The sequence below is a fragment of the Herpailurus yagouaroundi genome, unplaced genomic scaffold, assembly GCF_014898765.1.
Source record: "Herpailurus yagouaroundi ecotype Mexico unplaced genomic scaffold, PumYag 100, whole genome shotgun sequence".
Lineage (NCBI taxonomy): Eukaryota > Metazoa > Chordata > Mammalia > Carnivora > Felidae > Herpailurus > Herpailurus yagouaroundi.
In genome coordinates this window covers 9,170,360-9,185,919 of record NW_024412391.1, presented here as the reverse complement: position 1 = coordinate 9,185,919, position 15,560 = coordinate 9,170,360, and the positions used below count along the sequence as shown (strand labels likewise).

Here is a 15,560-nt window from a genome sequence, read left to right as displayed (position 1 = left end):
CAGGCCCAAAAAACCAATGCCAGGAGTGAAAAGGGGGCATCACAACATTTTCTAAACGCATTCAAAATTATGAGATGATTATCTATCAATGGATTTGGAAATTTTTGCATGAAATAGGATAATTCTTAGAAAATACAGCTTCCCAGGGGCTCTTGGGTGGCTCGGTTAAGCATCCAACTTGATTTCAGCCTCAGTCATGATCTCACAGTTTGTGAGACTGTGCTGGGCCTGCTTGGGATTCTCTGTCTCCCTTTCTGTCTGCCCCTCCCCTGCTCGCTCACTCTATCTCAAAAAATAAATAAAAGAAAAAAAGAAAAGAAAATACAGCTTACCAAAGCTAGCACAAGGTAAGATAGAAAATCAGAATAGCCCTTAGATTTAATCTATATCCATAATTTTTAACTTTCTCACAAGGGAAACTACAGGCCCAGATGACTTCATTGATGAATCAACAAAATAGTGAGATAAAAATAACACCTTTTAAATACACACAATCTCATCCAGAGGACAATAAAAGAATGAATTCTTTCCAACTTGTTTTATGAGGAATAAAAATAGAAAATCACGGACTAGTCTCACCCATGAAATGAATGTGAAAATTCTAAGAAATAGGAAACCAAATCCAGTAGTAATGTGATTTTTGGACAAGATAATTACAACCAAGTTGGCCTTGTTTTAGGTATACAGAGTTCATGTAACATTTGAAAATCAGTTATGTAATTCATATTAAAAGAATAAAGGACAAATTACATAATCATTTCAATAGAGACAGGAGAAACATTCTGTCAAAAATATGCACCTATGATATAAAGACTTCGCAAACTAAGAATAAAAGGAAATTTCCTAAACCCGAGAAAGGTTTTCTGTAAAATGAACCAGAAAACATCATAACAGAATATTGAAAGTTTTAAAATTGAGTTTAGGAACCAGATAACAAACATTTTGACCATTTCATATAACATTACACATTACTAGGGTCTCAAAGACTGCATTCTATACAGAGAAAATCCAACAGAATTAATATTAACTATGTTCCCCTTTTTTTCTAATAATGCTGGCAACACTATAATACTGATTTAAGTACACTTGCACTTTTAAATCACATTATGTAAAATACTGTGTTTTATGCATTTTACGAAAAATTGATAAAACTGCTTGTCTTCTATATTACTGTGCCCCTGGAGCTACTCTTGAGTCATCATACGTACTTTGTCAGAGATTATCATGTTCATTTACAAGTTAAAGTTTTTAAAGTGCTGTTTTATGTTGCTTGAAGCTTTGTTACATGCAAGGCATAGCATCAAGAGTTTTTCCTCATCCCACCATTTTCCCCAAAGGCATGTATTTGTGACCTTTATGACACAACTACCTAATGTTCAAAAGTAATCTTCAAGCGGTGCCTGGTGGCTAAGTCAGTTAACCATCCAACTCTTGATTTTGGCTCAGGTCATGATCTCACAGTTCATGAGATCGAGCCTTGTGTCAGGCTCTGCATTGACAGTATGGAGACTGCTTGGGATCCTTTCTCTTCCTCTCTCTTTCTCTATATGTGTGTGTGTGCACACGTGCGCATGTGCTCTCAAACGTTAAAGAAAAGTGATCATCAAAATATTTACAGCATCAAACTTTAATAATTGGGAAATTACAAAGTAGTAAGGAAATCTACTTAAATATCTGTGGTTACTCTTTGCCAGGTCTGCCAGGTGAGTTCTTTAAGCCTCTTAAACTATGAGTGATAGATATGTATCTTTCCCAAATTTCCAAAATAATTTATAGAGTATCCATGAGTAATATCTGTAAAGATTCCTCCTTTTCTTAGAGACACTTTGGAGAGTGCAGAAAACCTGCCTTCCAGGGATATATTTAGTATTATTTATATCTTTTAAACTCTTTTTATCTTAGTTTTGGGGGGGATGCTTTTCCTCATTTTTGATTTATTAGCATGAAATAATTGGCTTGTTTACTTGTCTTTTCAGATACCAATTTATAGAAGAAGCTTTTCAGAATCAGAAAGTGATCATAGATACACTAATCACAAAACTGATGGAAAAAACAAAATACATAAAATTCACAGGAAATCAGATCCAAAACAGGTAAATTTACATTTGTGGTGTTATGATAAATCATATTTATATAACATATTAAGAATATTCTCTTTTAGAACAGGTATTTTACTTAGCTCATGGTGAAGTAGATCTAAGTAAGCTGTCAGATGCCTCTAATAACATAGTTTGTAAGACTTTTCTAGAAACTTTGGGTTTCTGGAAACTAAACTGGAAAGCATTCTTTTCAGCCATGAAATTTCAAAACTGTTATGGTAATAAATTGCATTGAGTAATGGATCATTTATCTGGCAGGTATTGATAATTTATAATTATCTGATGTTTCAAATTTTAAAGAAATGCCAGGATTTAAAAACAAAATCAACTACTTTTTGCCACTATTATAAAATATTTTAACACTTTATTATACATACATAACTGCTTTTTTAAGCATTGGTCAACTTTGAGATGCCTTCTCTGGGCTGTCACCTTTTAACTACAATAGGGTGGAAGTCTTAGGACACCAGGAGGCAGGGATTGTTAAACGGTTTCACGCACCTTTAATTTCTTATCAGATAACAATACTTGCACGGTTTCTACATATTACCTGTTATGCTTTTTGTTTTCCGAAGGAGGAATCCTCAACTGTCCAAAGTCTCACATCTCACAAGTCAGTGATTAGGGGAGCAAACCACTCACCTCCACATGGAAGAGTGAGTTTGTTTAGCTTACCCCCCTTTTTTCATCCTGTTTGGAACCCGCACTGACATAGTACAACCTTTACAACAGCTATGAAATCCCATTTTCCCTTCTTTTGTTGTTATGCATACAAAAGTAACATATCACTGTCCAAATAAATCAAGAAATCCTTTTTAGAAAGAGCCTGAATAAGAGAGGCCTCACAGGGGATTCATAAGAGAAAGTCTTGTGGTTTATCTTCCTTAAGACCAATCATTATAATGTGTTATTTTTGTCATTAACCTTTTTCAGTAATTACTATGACCATTTTTATTCTTTGTGATAATAACCGTTCTATCGTGTGTCTTTGTTTTTGTTAGTCTTCCTTATCAGCTGTCATTGCATTTTACCTTTCTCTTTTACATAACAACTATATTAACCAAATACTGTTTCATTTACCATATTCTAACCATACTATTTTTGCCAAATAAAGTGGTGGGCTTAAAAGTTTATCTGAGTAGTTGAAAATTTGTAAGGGATATTCACAGAATAATGAAGAGAGATAGTTACAGGTGATTCTACTGTGTAAGTGGCAAATGGTAGCAATTGTAAAGTAACTAATTTTATGTGAAAGCTCCACCCTTGAGGAAATTTAGTCTTTCTTCTTACTCTTTCATTATGTATATGGTATGAGCTATGGGTCAAAGTTCACTTTTTTGTAACCTATGGATGTCCATTTGTTCCAACACCATTTGTTTAAAAGACTAAATTATTGTTATTTAATTGCCTTGGCACCTTTGTAGGGAATCGGTTGACCATGTATGTGTAAGGTTCTTTCTAAACTCTGTATTCTGTTCCATTGTATTTTTCTTTTTTGACAGTACCCCACTTTCTTCATGACTGTAGCTTTTTATAGTTAGTCTTCAAACCAGATAGTGTGAATTCTCCAAATTTGTTCTTTTACCTTTCTGTTAGTGGCTTCCTTATGCTGTTTTTACAACGTCAGACATTATCGCATGAAAGGATTTGGGGTTTTGAATTGTGAGAATTAAAGAATCTTTGGATTAGGTGCTAATTGCTCATATCTGAATAGACTGTCATAAAAGGATTACATTTACAGCACGGACTTACTCTGGTTTTAATTCGTTTTCACTTGTGTGCAGACAATGGCACTGCCTGTCCTTTTTTCATCCTGTTTAACCATCATGAAGATGTGAATTCTAAATTAGTTTTTGTTTTGTTTTGTTTCAGAGGGTTGTTTTCTTCCATATCTATCTGGGTTTCTTGATTTTCATAGCCAATATTGGTGTCAAGTGATTATCTTAAGTTGCAACAGAAAATAAAATCTCTGCCCTATTGGTTTTAAGTCTTGGAGGATAACTATTGGAGAAGCAGACTGGAGAAATCAAACTTCCAATTTCTCTCAAAGTGTTTAGTGGGTGTCCCGTTATTCTCTTCTGCTTTTATAAGATATTCTGGTATGATGCTGTGTATTTCTTATCTGTCTATCTCGATCTCCATGACAATGGCCTTCCCGTCTTCTCTAACGAAGGGAAAAACTGTACATGATAGCTGATGAAACATAAAGTAGTATTGAGCTGCTTATTTGAAGACAGATGTGTTCTTACAGTAGCTCTCTACTGTTGTTCTCTGCTTCTGTGCGGGCATAATGAATACTGCAGCAGTTCAGATCACTAAGAATGACATGCTTACACTTTCCTACTTGGTAGTTAGAGTGGATACAATCGAACATGTTTGGAGTCCTGGTTTTCTTGCTCATAAACCTTTTTTTTGGTCTACCCTTTTAGATCAAGTATTGATTTTCTTGAATGATTTTCATCATGATCTTTCCAAGTCATATTTTCTTAAAATGTGTTCGTTCTCTTACAATTTAATACATTTTGATTTTAAGATTGAATTAAGTGACTGTGTTTTTCAGAAGAATTACATTTCTGCTATGTCATCTTCGAGAAAGTCAATTTACACTGAAGGACCCTTAGAAACAGCTGAGCTTTTAAGAGTTGAAAACATTTTCGCCTAATTTAGACATTAGAAAATCAATTTTAAATATTATAAAACAAATCTTCTGCCTTAGAGTTTAGATTTTTCCCCCTTTCATTTAATTTTCAGGATAATTGAAGTAAATCAAAATCAAAAGCAGGTGGAGCAGGATATTAAAGTTGCTATATTTACATTGATGGTAGAAATAAATAAAAAAGGAAAAGCCCTACTGCATCAGCTTGAGGTAAGTTACTGTTGATGGGACAGTATGTTTGTAGCGATTTAATATAGTAGTTTCTCATGTATTTGTGACTTTGAAATCACAGACTTTTTCATCCATTTATGATTGAATAATATTGCTTCTCCATTCCTAAGTTTTCATTTACCATATTCTACATTGTAGCTGACAGTTTATGGCTTAGTGTTTCCTCGATAGCACAAAGCACAGTGCCTTGCTTGAAGGAGCTCTGTAAATGTTGAAGAGATTAATCATTTTAGATTCATTCAAGTGACAACTTGGGGCCACCAAAGGGGTGCAATCGAGCAAAAAAGATTTAGAAAGATAACTAAGCTATATTTTGTTTTCAAACATAAAGGTTTAACCCTATGAGAAATTAAGTAAAAGGGTATGCCTTCCACTCTCAACATTTTAGTCTTAATCCTCTGTGAAAGCAGTATGTAGGGAAGGATACTCAGGGCACTTAGGATAGTTGTTTCTCACCACGGTGAGAAAAATATTGGGCTCTTTATGAGTTTTTTTATACTCCTGAAGGTCTAGATCCAAAGTCAGTGTTTGCCTCCAAATAATAATAGATTACAACTTCTCCATAGTAACATAATATTAATTGCATGGTATTTTAGTATTCTTTTAATGGTGCAAAAAGAATTCACAGTAAAGAAGCAATTTAGAATGAGAAGAGAATGAAAGAATTCTGATGTTTTAAGGATTTAAAAAAAATAACTCCTAGAATAATTTGGTTTATAACCTCTTTATTTTGTAGTTGACAAAATTGTAAGGTCTTTCTCAGAGAGTCCTGCCCTCCTGGGAAAGCATGGTCATTCCCGTGGCTCATCAGCCATACAGGAAACAAAGACTAAAGACTTGTCTTATTTAATGAAGAAGTATTCTGTCCAGGAGACCTCATTTATAGTATTTTTTCAAGATTCTGTGATTTCTTTTTTTTTTTTTTAATTTTTTAATGTTTGTTTATTTTTGAGAGAAAGAGACAGAGTGTGAGTGAGGGAGGGGCAGAGAGGAGACACAGCCCAGGCTCTGAGCTGTCAGCCTAGAGCCCCTTGCAGGGCTCAAACTCAGGAACCGTGAGATCATGACAGGAGCTGAAGTTGGATGCTCAACTGACTGAACCACCCAGGCACCCCTCTTTTTTTTTTTTTTAATAGAAACAAAGAATTTAAAACATTTTCCAAGCTCTGTTTAAAATCAAGCATCACTTAGATTGGCTTTCTCAGAGATTACTAGTGTGTGCATTGCTGTGGCTCTTTCCAGACTCCGCTGTAAATCAGAATCTCTTGGAGAGTTTTTCAAAAAATGAAGATAAAGTAGTGCCTGGGTGGCTCAGTCAGTTAAGGGTCCAACTCTTGATTTCCACTCAGGTCATGATGTCCCGGTTTGTGAGATCGAGCCCTACATCAGCTCTGTGCTGCACATGGAGTCTGCTTGGGATTCATTCTGTCTTTCTGCCCCTCCCTTGTGTGTGTGCACCCTTCCTCCCTCTCCCCCTCTCTCTCCCCCTCTCCCCCTGCCCACTTCTGTCTCTCTCTCAAAAAACAAAAAACACACACAAAAAGTTTAAGTGTTGTCTACCACATGGTGTGACTGGGCACAAAACTGGTTGCAATCAGGACTAGAATGCCTAAAACGTGAAATCATGTGATTGCACAACATGTGATCTGATAACTTTATTAGATTGGATTTTATTTTTATTGTATTGTATTTGTGGGTATTGAGTTTTAATTTTGGGTATTGAATTTTATTTATGAGTATTGAATTTTATTTGTGAGTGTTGAATTTAATAGGCATTGACTGACTGTATCATAGCCAATCCATGGTTTTTGCCCCTTTTTGAATATTGGAAGATGCATGAACACCGACCTAAATTCCAGAATATGTAAAACTAGACCAAGGGCCTGGTGTGGAGGGTAAAGGGTGCAGAGGCGGTGGTGGCAACAGCAGAAGCTGCGTTGTTTGGGGCACAGTTTTTGTGGCAGTGAGACTGATCCTTTTATACTAAGAGGAAAAACACTAAGAATATTTCTTATGAAAATTCAAGTTTCTATCACTTGGCTTCTCAGAGGTGACAGTTACTCTAATTTGGTAATCTGAAAATGACCATTAAGATATGTTATATGCGGGACTAATTTTGAATTTTCTTCTTTTCAGAGCCTTGCAAAGGACCATCGCATGAAACTTATGCAACAACAACAGGAAGTGGCCGGACTTTCTAAACAATTGGAACATGTCATGCATTTTTCTAAATGGGCAGTTTCCAGTGGCAGCAGCACAGCATTACTTTATAGCAAGCGACTGGTAAGATAACTAAGTATGGCATGGAACATACCATCAAAAAGCAGAGAAATTATGGGAGTCACTGGAATACTTAAAATTCAGAAATGGTCATTAGTCTATTTGTACTTAAGTGCCCTTACCTATTTCTAATTTTAAGTGATCAAAATATTTTGGTTTTAAAAAGTATATTTAACTGCCATGGTTTAGGTGTATTCTAATCCACCACTGTCCTTCCTGTCTGGTTCTTTGCCAGGTTTTCTCTCAGTGGCAATCGAACTTAACACTAACAGTAATGATAATAATAAATATTTCCTGATCACCTGTAGTGTGCCAGGTGCTAATTCTAAGTATTTTCTATGTAATAGTTCACTTAAACTTAGGCATCATTTTTATAAGATAGGTATACCTATCCATCTTTTTTGTATGGATGATGAAGGCACAAAGTTAAGTGACATTTGTAAGGTCACACAGAGGTATCAACCAGAATTCCGTCTTGGACACTGCGCTTAGAAGCTGTGTTCCTCTTGTCGGCAGCACGTTGATAACTCTGGCGGCCATAAATGGTGCTGGATATCTCAACCCCATTTGTTAAAGAAAAGTGGCTGTGTCATGATGAACAATTGTGGTAGTAGTCTAGAAAGAACCTTGCTACTGAAAATACTTCATCACTGCACGCTAGTAATCACCTGAGGATTCTGGATTAATAGTTGTGGAGAAGAGCTAGATTCTGTATTTCTTACAAGCTCCCAGGAGATGCTGGTGCCACTGGTCTGCATTCTTAAAAATTGCTGCCTTACCTTCATTTTATTAAAGATTTCACAATGGGGCGCATGGGTGGCTCAGTAGGTTGAGCGTCTGACTTGGGCTCGGGTCATAATCTCAAGGTTCATGAGTTCAAGCCTTGCATTGGACTTGTTGCCATCAGCACAGAGCCCACTTTGGATCCTCTCTCCCCCTCCCTCTGTCTGTCCTCTGTGCATGCACTCTCTGTTTCTCACTCTCAAAAATAAATAAACATTAAAAAAATGGGGTGCCTGGGTGGTTCAGTCAATTAAGCATCTACAACTTGAGCTCAAGTCGCCATCTCACAGTTTGTGGGTTCAAGGCCCCTGTCAGGCTCTGTGCTGACAGCTCAGAGCCTGGAGCCTGCTTCAGATTGTTTGTCTCCCTCTGTCTCTAACTCTCTCTCCCCCACTCGTACTCTGTCTCTCTCTCTCTCTCTCTCAAAAATAAGAAAAAATAAAACATAAAAAAAATTAAAAAGACATTTAAAAAATATATTCGGGGCACCTGGGTGGCTCAGTCAGTTAAGCGTCCAACTTCAGCTCAAGTCACGATCTCCCGTTTTGGTGAGTTCGAGCCCCATGTGGGGCTTTGTGCCAACAGCTTGGAGCCTAGAGCCTGTCTCTCTGCCCCTCCCCTGCTTGCACTCTATCTCTCACAGGAAATGAATAAACATAAAAAAAAATTGTTTTTTTTTTTAAACAAAAAAGATTACACAGAGAGTTACCCTTTGAAATCAAGTTAGGACTTCCAAATCAGTTTTCTGTTCACCTATTCTGTTTTTAGAATCAGGTAGCAAAATTTTTCTATGACCATTTTGAAATAAGGAAATGTACTTCTGGATAAACTTTTATAAACTAGGTTCAAATATTGAGTTGAAGACTTGTTAAAAAAAATTTAATTTATAACTATTTCTAAAACTATTCCTAATCACGAATTGTATTCAACTCTTGGACTTTTTTTTCTTTCTTAATATTTCAATGATACATTTTTTTCTTGACTTCTTTCTTTTTTTTCTTTCTTTCTTCCAACTGCTTTATTGGTCTTTTGAAAAATAGCTTCTAGATAGTACATATCTTTTCTGTTTTCCTAGATATTTTTCTGAATGTCCAACAGAAAAAGAATAAAAATAGAAAATGAAACAATTCTTTTTTCAATTATGAATTAAAAGTTATGAATATTGAATATTACGGTATTGTGTAAGAAAGCATATTATTCATACAGTCAGATACTTAGTAAATCTCTGTCTAAAAATTTCTCTAATTTTATTTTATGATTTTATTTGCAATTATGATAAAAGAAAACAATAAAAACAGATGGGATTACTTAATCAGCACAATGATCTCGTGACATAGGAGAAAGGAAGAATGTTGTTGACATTATATAGGAGAAAATGGGTACAGCAAATTACAAGGAACCAGTATTATTAGATACCTGATTCTCCAAATCATTTCTTTTCTGATTTTTATTTTTTTTTTTAACGTTTTTATTTATTTTTGGGACAGAGAGAGACAGAGCATGAACGGGGGAGGGGCAGAGAGAGAGGGAGACACAGAATCGGAAACAGGCTCCAGGCTCCGAGCCATCAGCCCAGAGCCTGATGCGGGGCTCGAACTCACGGACCGTGAGATTGTGACCTGGCTGAAGTCGGACACTTAACCGACTGAGCCACCCAGGCGCCCCTCTTTTCTGATTTTTAAAAGTCTGTGGAACCCAAGTGGCCCTTGAGTCGCAAATGTATGTAGCTAATAAAATAATTTGCCTGCAATGCACACTGAGCTGAGGCTTATACTTATTTGTAAACACTTACAAGGATCTCCAACCTCAAAAAATTTGAAAATTACTATATTCTATAACTCCGTTCCTCATAGTTTTTCTGCATGGTACATGTAGCCATGTTTACTCAAGTTATCCTTTAAATGATGGCTTTCATGTGCTTAAAAAAATAGGAAGAAATGCCTTGCAGGCCTGAAATTTCAAGCTTGGCTTGCGATTCTTAGTTCACTTTTTGCTATAGGAACTGTGGTCAAGAAAAGACAAAAATCAATGGAAGAGCAAAATCTTTCCAGAAGTCTAGTGTTAAATATATTTTGAAACAGTTTCACAGTATTTCCTCAGAACTCTTCTGTCAACCTGTTAACACTGAATTTATCCTTTATTATTTAGAAGGAAGGCAAGCAACGTTGACAGAAGAAAGGCCAGGAGAGTAAAACACTATCATTCTTTTTACTCTCCATAAATATTTCTATAATACTAGCAATTAGGAAACTATTAAGTTATAAGTAGTAAAAAGGAATTCTTTTCTCCTTTTTTCCCTTCTCCCATCTAATTAATCTTCAGTGACCTTCTTTGTGTATTCCTGAATGCCTCATTGCCATCTCCTTATTTCTAATCTTTGGTGCTCACAGGATATGATTCTTTCTTGCCTGAGTACTAGTACCCTTTCCTGCCTCTTCTTGCTCCTGAATAATGTCCATCTTTTTAAAGACCACCTGCTTCAGATTAGATGGGTCTTCCTTTCCACTTGTCAGCCTTTCATGACCAAGACTGGATTGGGTTTCTCTTTCTTGTGTTTACACACCCTTTGTGCATATGTCCATCATACTATTACTGATTTTTATCTGCTATTATATTTGCATATGTTTCTATGAATCTCATTACTCTACACTTCTTAAAGTAGGAATTTTGTGTTACTCAGTGCTTGATGCATAGGAATTCAACGAAAGATTGATGGTAAAAAAAATCAGGTACAAGATAATGTCTTCTTTCAGAAGCTCTAAGTATAGACAAAACCGCCTGTTCATTTTTATAGGATTGGAAAATCAAACACTAAATTTCTTCTTTAAGTTTATTTTAACTTCATTAGAAAGGAGACAGTAAATAGTATTGCTATCTTGAAAGCTGTTTTGATACCTTTTATATTTTTTTTAAATTTTTTTTCAACGTTTATTTATTTTTGGGACAGAGAGAGACAGAGCATGAACGGGGGAGGGGCAGAGAGAGAGTGGGAGACACAGAATCGGAAACAGGCTCCAGGCTCTGAGCCATCAGCCCAGAGCCTGACGCGGGGCTCGAACTCACGGACTGCGAGATCGTGACCTGGCTGAAGTCGGAGGCTCAACCGACTGCGCCACCCAGGCGCCCCGATACCTTTCATATTTAAAAAAAAGTTTTGTCTGTTGCTTTTTGAACAGTAGCTAAGGTTTCAGTGTAAAACCTGAGTTCATTTAAGTTCAAATACATCTGGAGAGATTAACAAGTGTGTATATTTAATGAACCATTACCCTCTATACCAGTCATGCCTTATCACTTCTCAGAAATAACTAAAACGTGCGTCAGGAGTTTTGACAAGGTTTACATTTTAGATGGGTAATAAAATAATTTGACAGTAAAAGAGCTCTTATATTTACATTGAATGACAGTAAAATACATCAGGAAAAAATGTTACTTAAGGAACAGAGTTTGGCCAAGTTTGATACTACTTTTAGACCTTGGTACAAATTAATAGTAAATAGATACTAGCTATCTGAGTTGTAAATAAATTGCATCTTCCGGCTTCTCATCTACAGCATAGTATCTCAAGGGGAGAAAAAAGTATATCCAAGTATTGACCTCACAGTTCCCTTTTATTAGAGCTGATTTTCTTTTAAGAAAGTGTTCGCATTTCTGATTTAACCATTTTGTCTAAATGATAAAGAAAATTTTATGTCACAGTGTAAATCAATAAACGTAGAAAGGATAGTACATTTGGTCATTGTCGTAGTGGTCATTAAGAAGGAGTCATCAGTGTATGCTAATCTGCTGGGTAGAGAATCGATAGAACAGGATTTCAGTGTAATGCTACAATACCTCTTTGCAAAATACTAGGCATTTACAAATGGGGAAATCGAGTGAATTCAAGGTGGGGAACCTGGGGAGCAAAATTGTCAGGCGACGAAGATTCGTATCAGCACTTGTGGTGGGACAGGCTGCCATCCTGAGCTTCCTGATCTCATGTGCTAAGAAGTGCACATTATATTATCATTAGTGTGGGATTCCTGACAAGGATGCTTTTACCAAGTCTGATCAAGAGGAACTGCACTCAGACCCAGGTTGAAGGCCCTCTTCTAGAATATAAGTTCTTGAACTCTTTAAAGCCATCAAGGACATAAATGACAGGGAAAGCCTAAGGAACTGAAGGGACATGGCATCCAAATGCAACCTGTATTCCTTAACAGTATCCTAGCAAGCGACACTGTGGGCAGAGTTGGCATTTGAATGAGGTCTTTGGATTGGATGGCAGTGTTGTCAGACTTGGTTTCGGAATTTGGAATTTGCTCTTTATGCTAGACGATCTTTGTTTTAAGGTGCACTCGCCAGAGTGTTTAGGGTAGACAGAACCTCATGTCTGCAACTTGCTGTCAAAAGGTTCAGAAAAAGACTAGTAGCAATAGTGTATGTGCAAAAGCAGTTGGGGAGGCACTGGAAGAAGTGTGTTAATACAGCAGCCGTTGGGAAATCTGGGTGAAGGGTTTTTTTCACTTTTCTACAATTTAAAAATTATTTCAAAATGAACAAATTTTTGGAAATGATAAAACAGGAGTATATTTACAAAGGAAAGTTCTTGGAATGATTGTTTTGGTCGGCTTTGTAGGAACATCTTTTACGGTGAGAACTGTTAGAGGACACAAAAAATTAAGACAGAAAAACGTAGGGAGAAGAGCATTGTGTTGAGTGCTGTTAGCTACACACTGTGCCATGTATTCTACTTAGTCCCAAAATAGTTCGATGGTTTTTTACTCACAATTTATTAAAGCTATTGAAAATAATTTAGCAACTAAAGCAAATTATGTATTCAACAATTATTTACTGAATACCTGCTATATTTATCAGGCAGCATTCTAAGCACTGGGAGAACAGAGAACAAAATAAAATCTTTGCCCTTTAAGAGTCAGATTTAGGGGCGCCTGGGTGGCGAAGTCGGTTAAGCGTCCAACTTCAGCCAGGTCACGATCTCGCGGTCCGTGAGTTCGAGCCCCGCGTCGGGCTCTGGGCTGATGGCTCAGAGCCTGGAGCCCGCTTCGGATTCTGTGTCTCCTTCTCTCTTTGCCCCTCCCCCGTTCATGCTCTGTCTTTCTCTGTCCCAAAAATAAATAAACGTTGAAAAAAAAAAAAAGAGTCACATTTAGTGAAGAGAGACAGTACCAAAATAAGTAAAATATAGAACTATTACCTGGTATATATTAAGTGCTCTAGAGAAAATTAAGAAAGGGAGTCTGGGAACACTGGAGTGCAGGTGGTAGTTTAAGATAAGTTGGTCTATCTAAATTTTTTTTTTCAAAGTTTATTTATTTTTGGGACAGAGAGAGACAGAGCATGAACGGGGGAGGGGCAGAGAGAGAGGGAGACACAATTGGAAACAGGCTCCAGGCTCCGAGCCATCAGCCCAGAGCCTGACGCGGGGCTCGAACTCACGGAGCGCGAGATCGTGACCTGGCTGAAGTCGGACGCTTAACCGACTGCGCTACCTAGGCGCCCCAAGTTGGTCTATCTAAAGAGGGTGATATTTGAGCAAATACTAAAGAAAAGTGAAGAAGTAATTCCTGCAGATATTTGGGGGAAGTCTGTTCTGGCGAAGCAACACAGCAGATACAAAGACGGAGGTGGTGGTTTTTGTGATATGGACATAAAGAGGCATGAGGGGCTGGAACAGAGTGAAGGATCACAAAGTAGTATGAGTAAGGTCGTGCAGTCAGATAGCACAAGCCTTGTAGTTCATTATGAGGACTTTGGTTTTTAATCTCAGATGAGGAACTGCTGGAGAGAGGGACTTGAGAAGGAAGACAATATGATTTATATTTTAACAATCACTGTAGCTATTGAGAACAGACTATAGGTAGTTGAGGGCAAGGGAGATATAAGGGAGACCAGTTAGAGCCTTACTTACTGCAGTAAGGTAACTTTTGCAAAGTGATAGCAGGAGAATTAATAGAGGTGATGGGAGGGGTGCCTGGGTGGCTCAGTCACTTAAGCATCCGACTCTTGATTTCACCTCAGGTCATTATCTCACGGTTCTTGGGTTTGAGCCCCGCATCCGGTTCTGCACTGACAGTGTGGAGTCTGCTTAGGATTCATTCTCTCTCTCTCTCTCTCTCTCTCTCTCTCTCTCTCTGCCTCGCCTCTCCTCTTGTCTCTCCCTCTCAAAATAAATAAACTAAAATAATAATAATAATAATAATAAATAATAGAGTTGATGGGAAAATGGGTAGGGTTATCCATATCTTTTAAGGCTAGAACCAGTAGGATTTTGCTAACAGGTTGAATGTAGGGCATGAGAAAAAGAAAGGAACCAAGGACTAAGCTGTAGGAAAAATAGTGTTGACCGTAATGGGCAAGGCTAAGATTATAGGACAAGTAGACTTGTGTAGAAAGATCACAAATTCCCTTTTAAACAGATTAAATTTGAGGTGCCTATTAGACAACCAGGTGGAGATGTTGAGTAACTAGTTGGAAATGCAAGTTCAAAAGAGAGATCTAGACTTGAGATACAAATTAAGAAGTCATTTAAACTATGAGACCATATGAGATCACTGAAACTGTGGGTAGAGGAGAAATGAGAGCAGTTGAAAGACTGAGCCCTGGGGCTCAGTTGAAAGAACCAACAGTAGAGGCTTCGATGGTGCATTGGAGCCCAAACCTGTTCTCAGTGGCCCCCAAAAGTAGCAGCTGGTAAAATAAAGATAAAACCATGAGGGTATAGTATGCTGAAAGCCAAGTGAAGGAGTGGTTTCAGAAAAGAATGGGAGGAGAGGAACAGGGCACAGTAAAAATAGATGAGTTTTTTAAGAGTTTGCTGTAAAAAGCAGGAAAACGGGGCAGTTGACGGCAAGAGAAAAAGAGCCAAGAGTTTTGTTTTTAGCTGGGAAAAGTTAAAACATTTCTCTGTCGATGGGAGTGATCCAGTAAAAGGGAAGCCTAGGTGATACAGGAGAGGGAAGAAAGTTGCTGAGCAGTGTCTGTGAGTAGGCAAGAAGGGTTGGGTGCTGTTGCACAAGTGGAAGGACTGCTCTAGAAACATTGCAACTGGAGGGAACACTAATACTCACAAGTGGTGGGAATTTGTAGAAGGTCCCTGATTGTTCCTGCTTTCTCAGTAAAATTGGAAGCAAAATCATCAGCTGAGATTGACAATGGGGGAGGAAGGGTGCTAGAGATTTGAGAAGAAAAGTTGAACAGTTACTTAGGAGAGTAGGGAAGTAAAGTACCAAAAGAATGTCACATGCTAGCCAGTCACCCTTAGGGGCATACCGGAAGTAAATTGTCATGTGTTTGAAGTGATCATTCCCTTTATCAGTCCAGCTATATTTAGGCAAAAGCTGGATTTAACCAGGGTTGCTTGTTTTGTTTTGTTTGGTGACCAAGGTTGAGGAGAGAGATGGGAGTATATTTGATGGAGTATGTGAGAAAAACAGGTATTGAGGGTATATGCAAGGAGATGATTATGGTGCTTGACCCTGGGGTTTAAGCTGGGTAAGGATAATGGTAATGTG

The 15,560-nt window shown here is 37.5% G+C and overlaps 1 protein-coding gene across 2 annotated transcripts in view; it reads left to right on the top strand.

Moving 5' to 3' along the window:
- TRIM24 (tripartite motif containing 24) overlaps positions 1-15,560 on the top strand; it is a 138,177-nt gene that overhangs the window by 83,633 nt on the left and 38,984 nt on the right. For both annotated transcript variants that reach the window (XM_040471847.1, XM_040471846.1), the window contains exons 5-7: positions 1,977-2,093; positions 4,851-4,965; positions 7,123-7,269. In XM_040471847.1, coding sequence (XP_040327781.1) covers positions 1,977-2,093; positions 4,851-4,965; positions 7,123-7,269 — 379 coding nt within the window. The remainder of the gene's footprint in view (positions 1-1,976; positions 2,094-4,850; positions 4,966-7,122; positions 7,270-15,560) is intronic.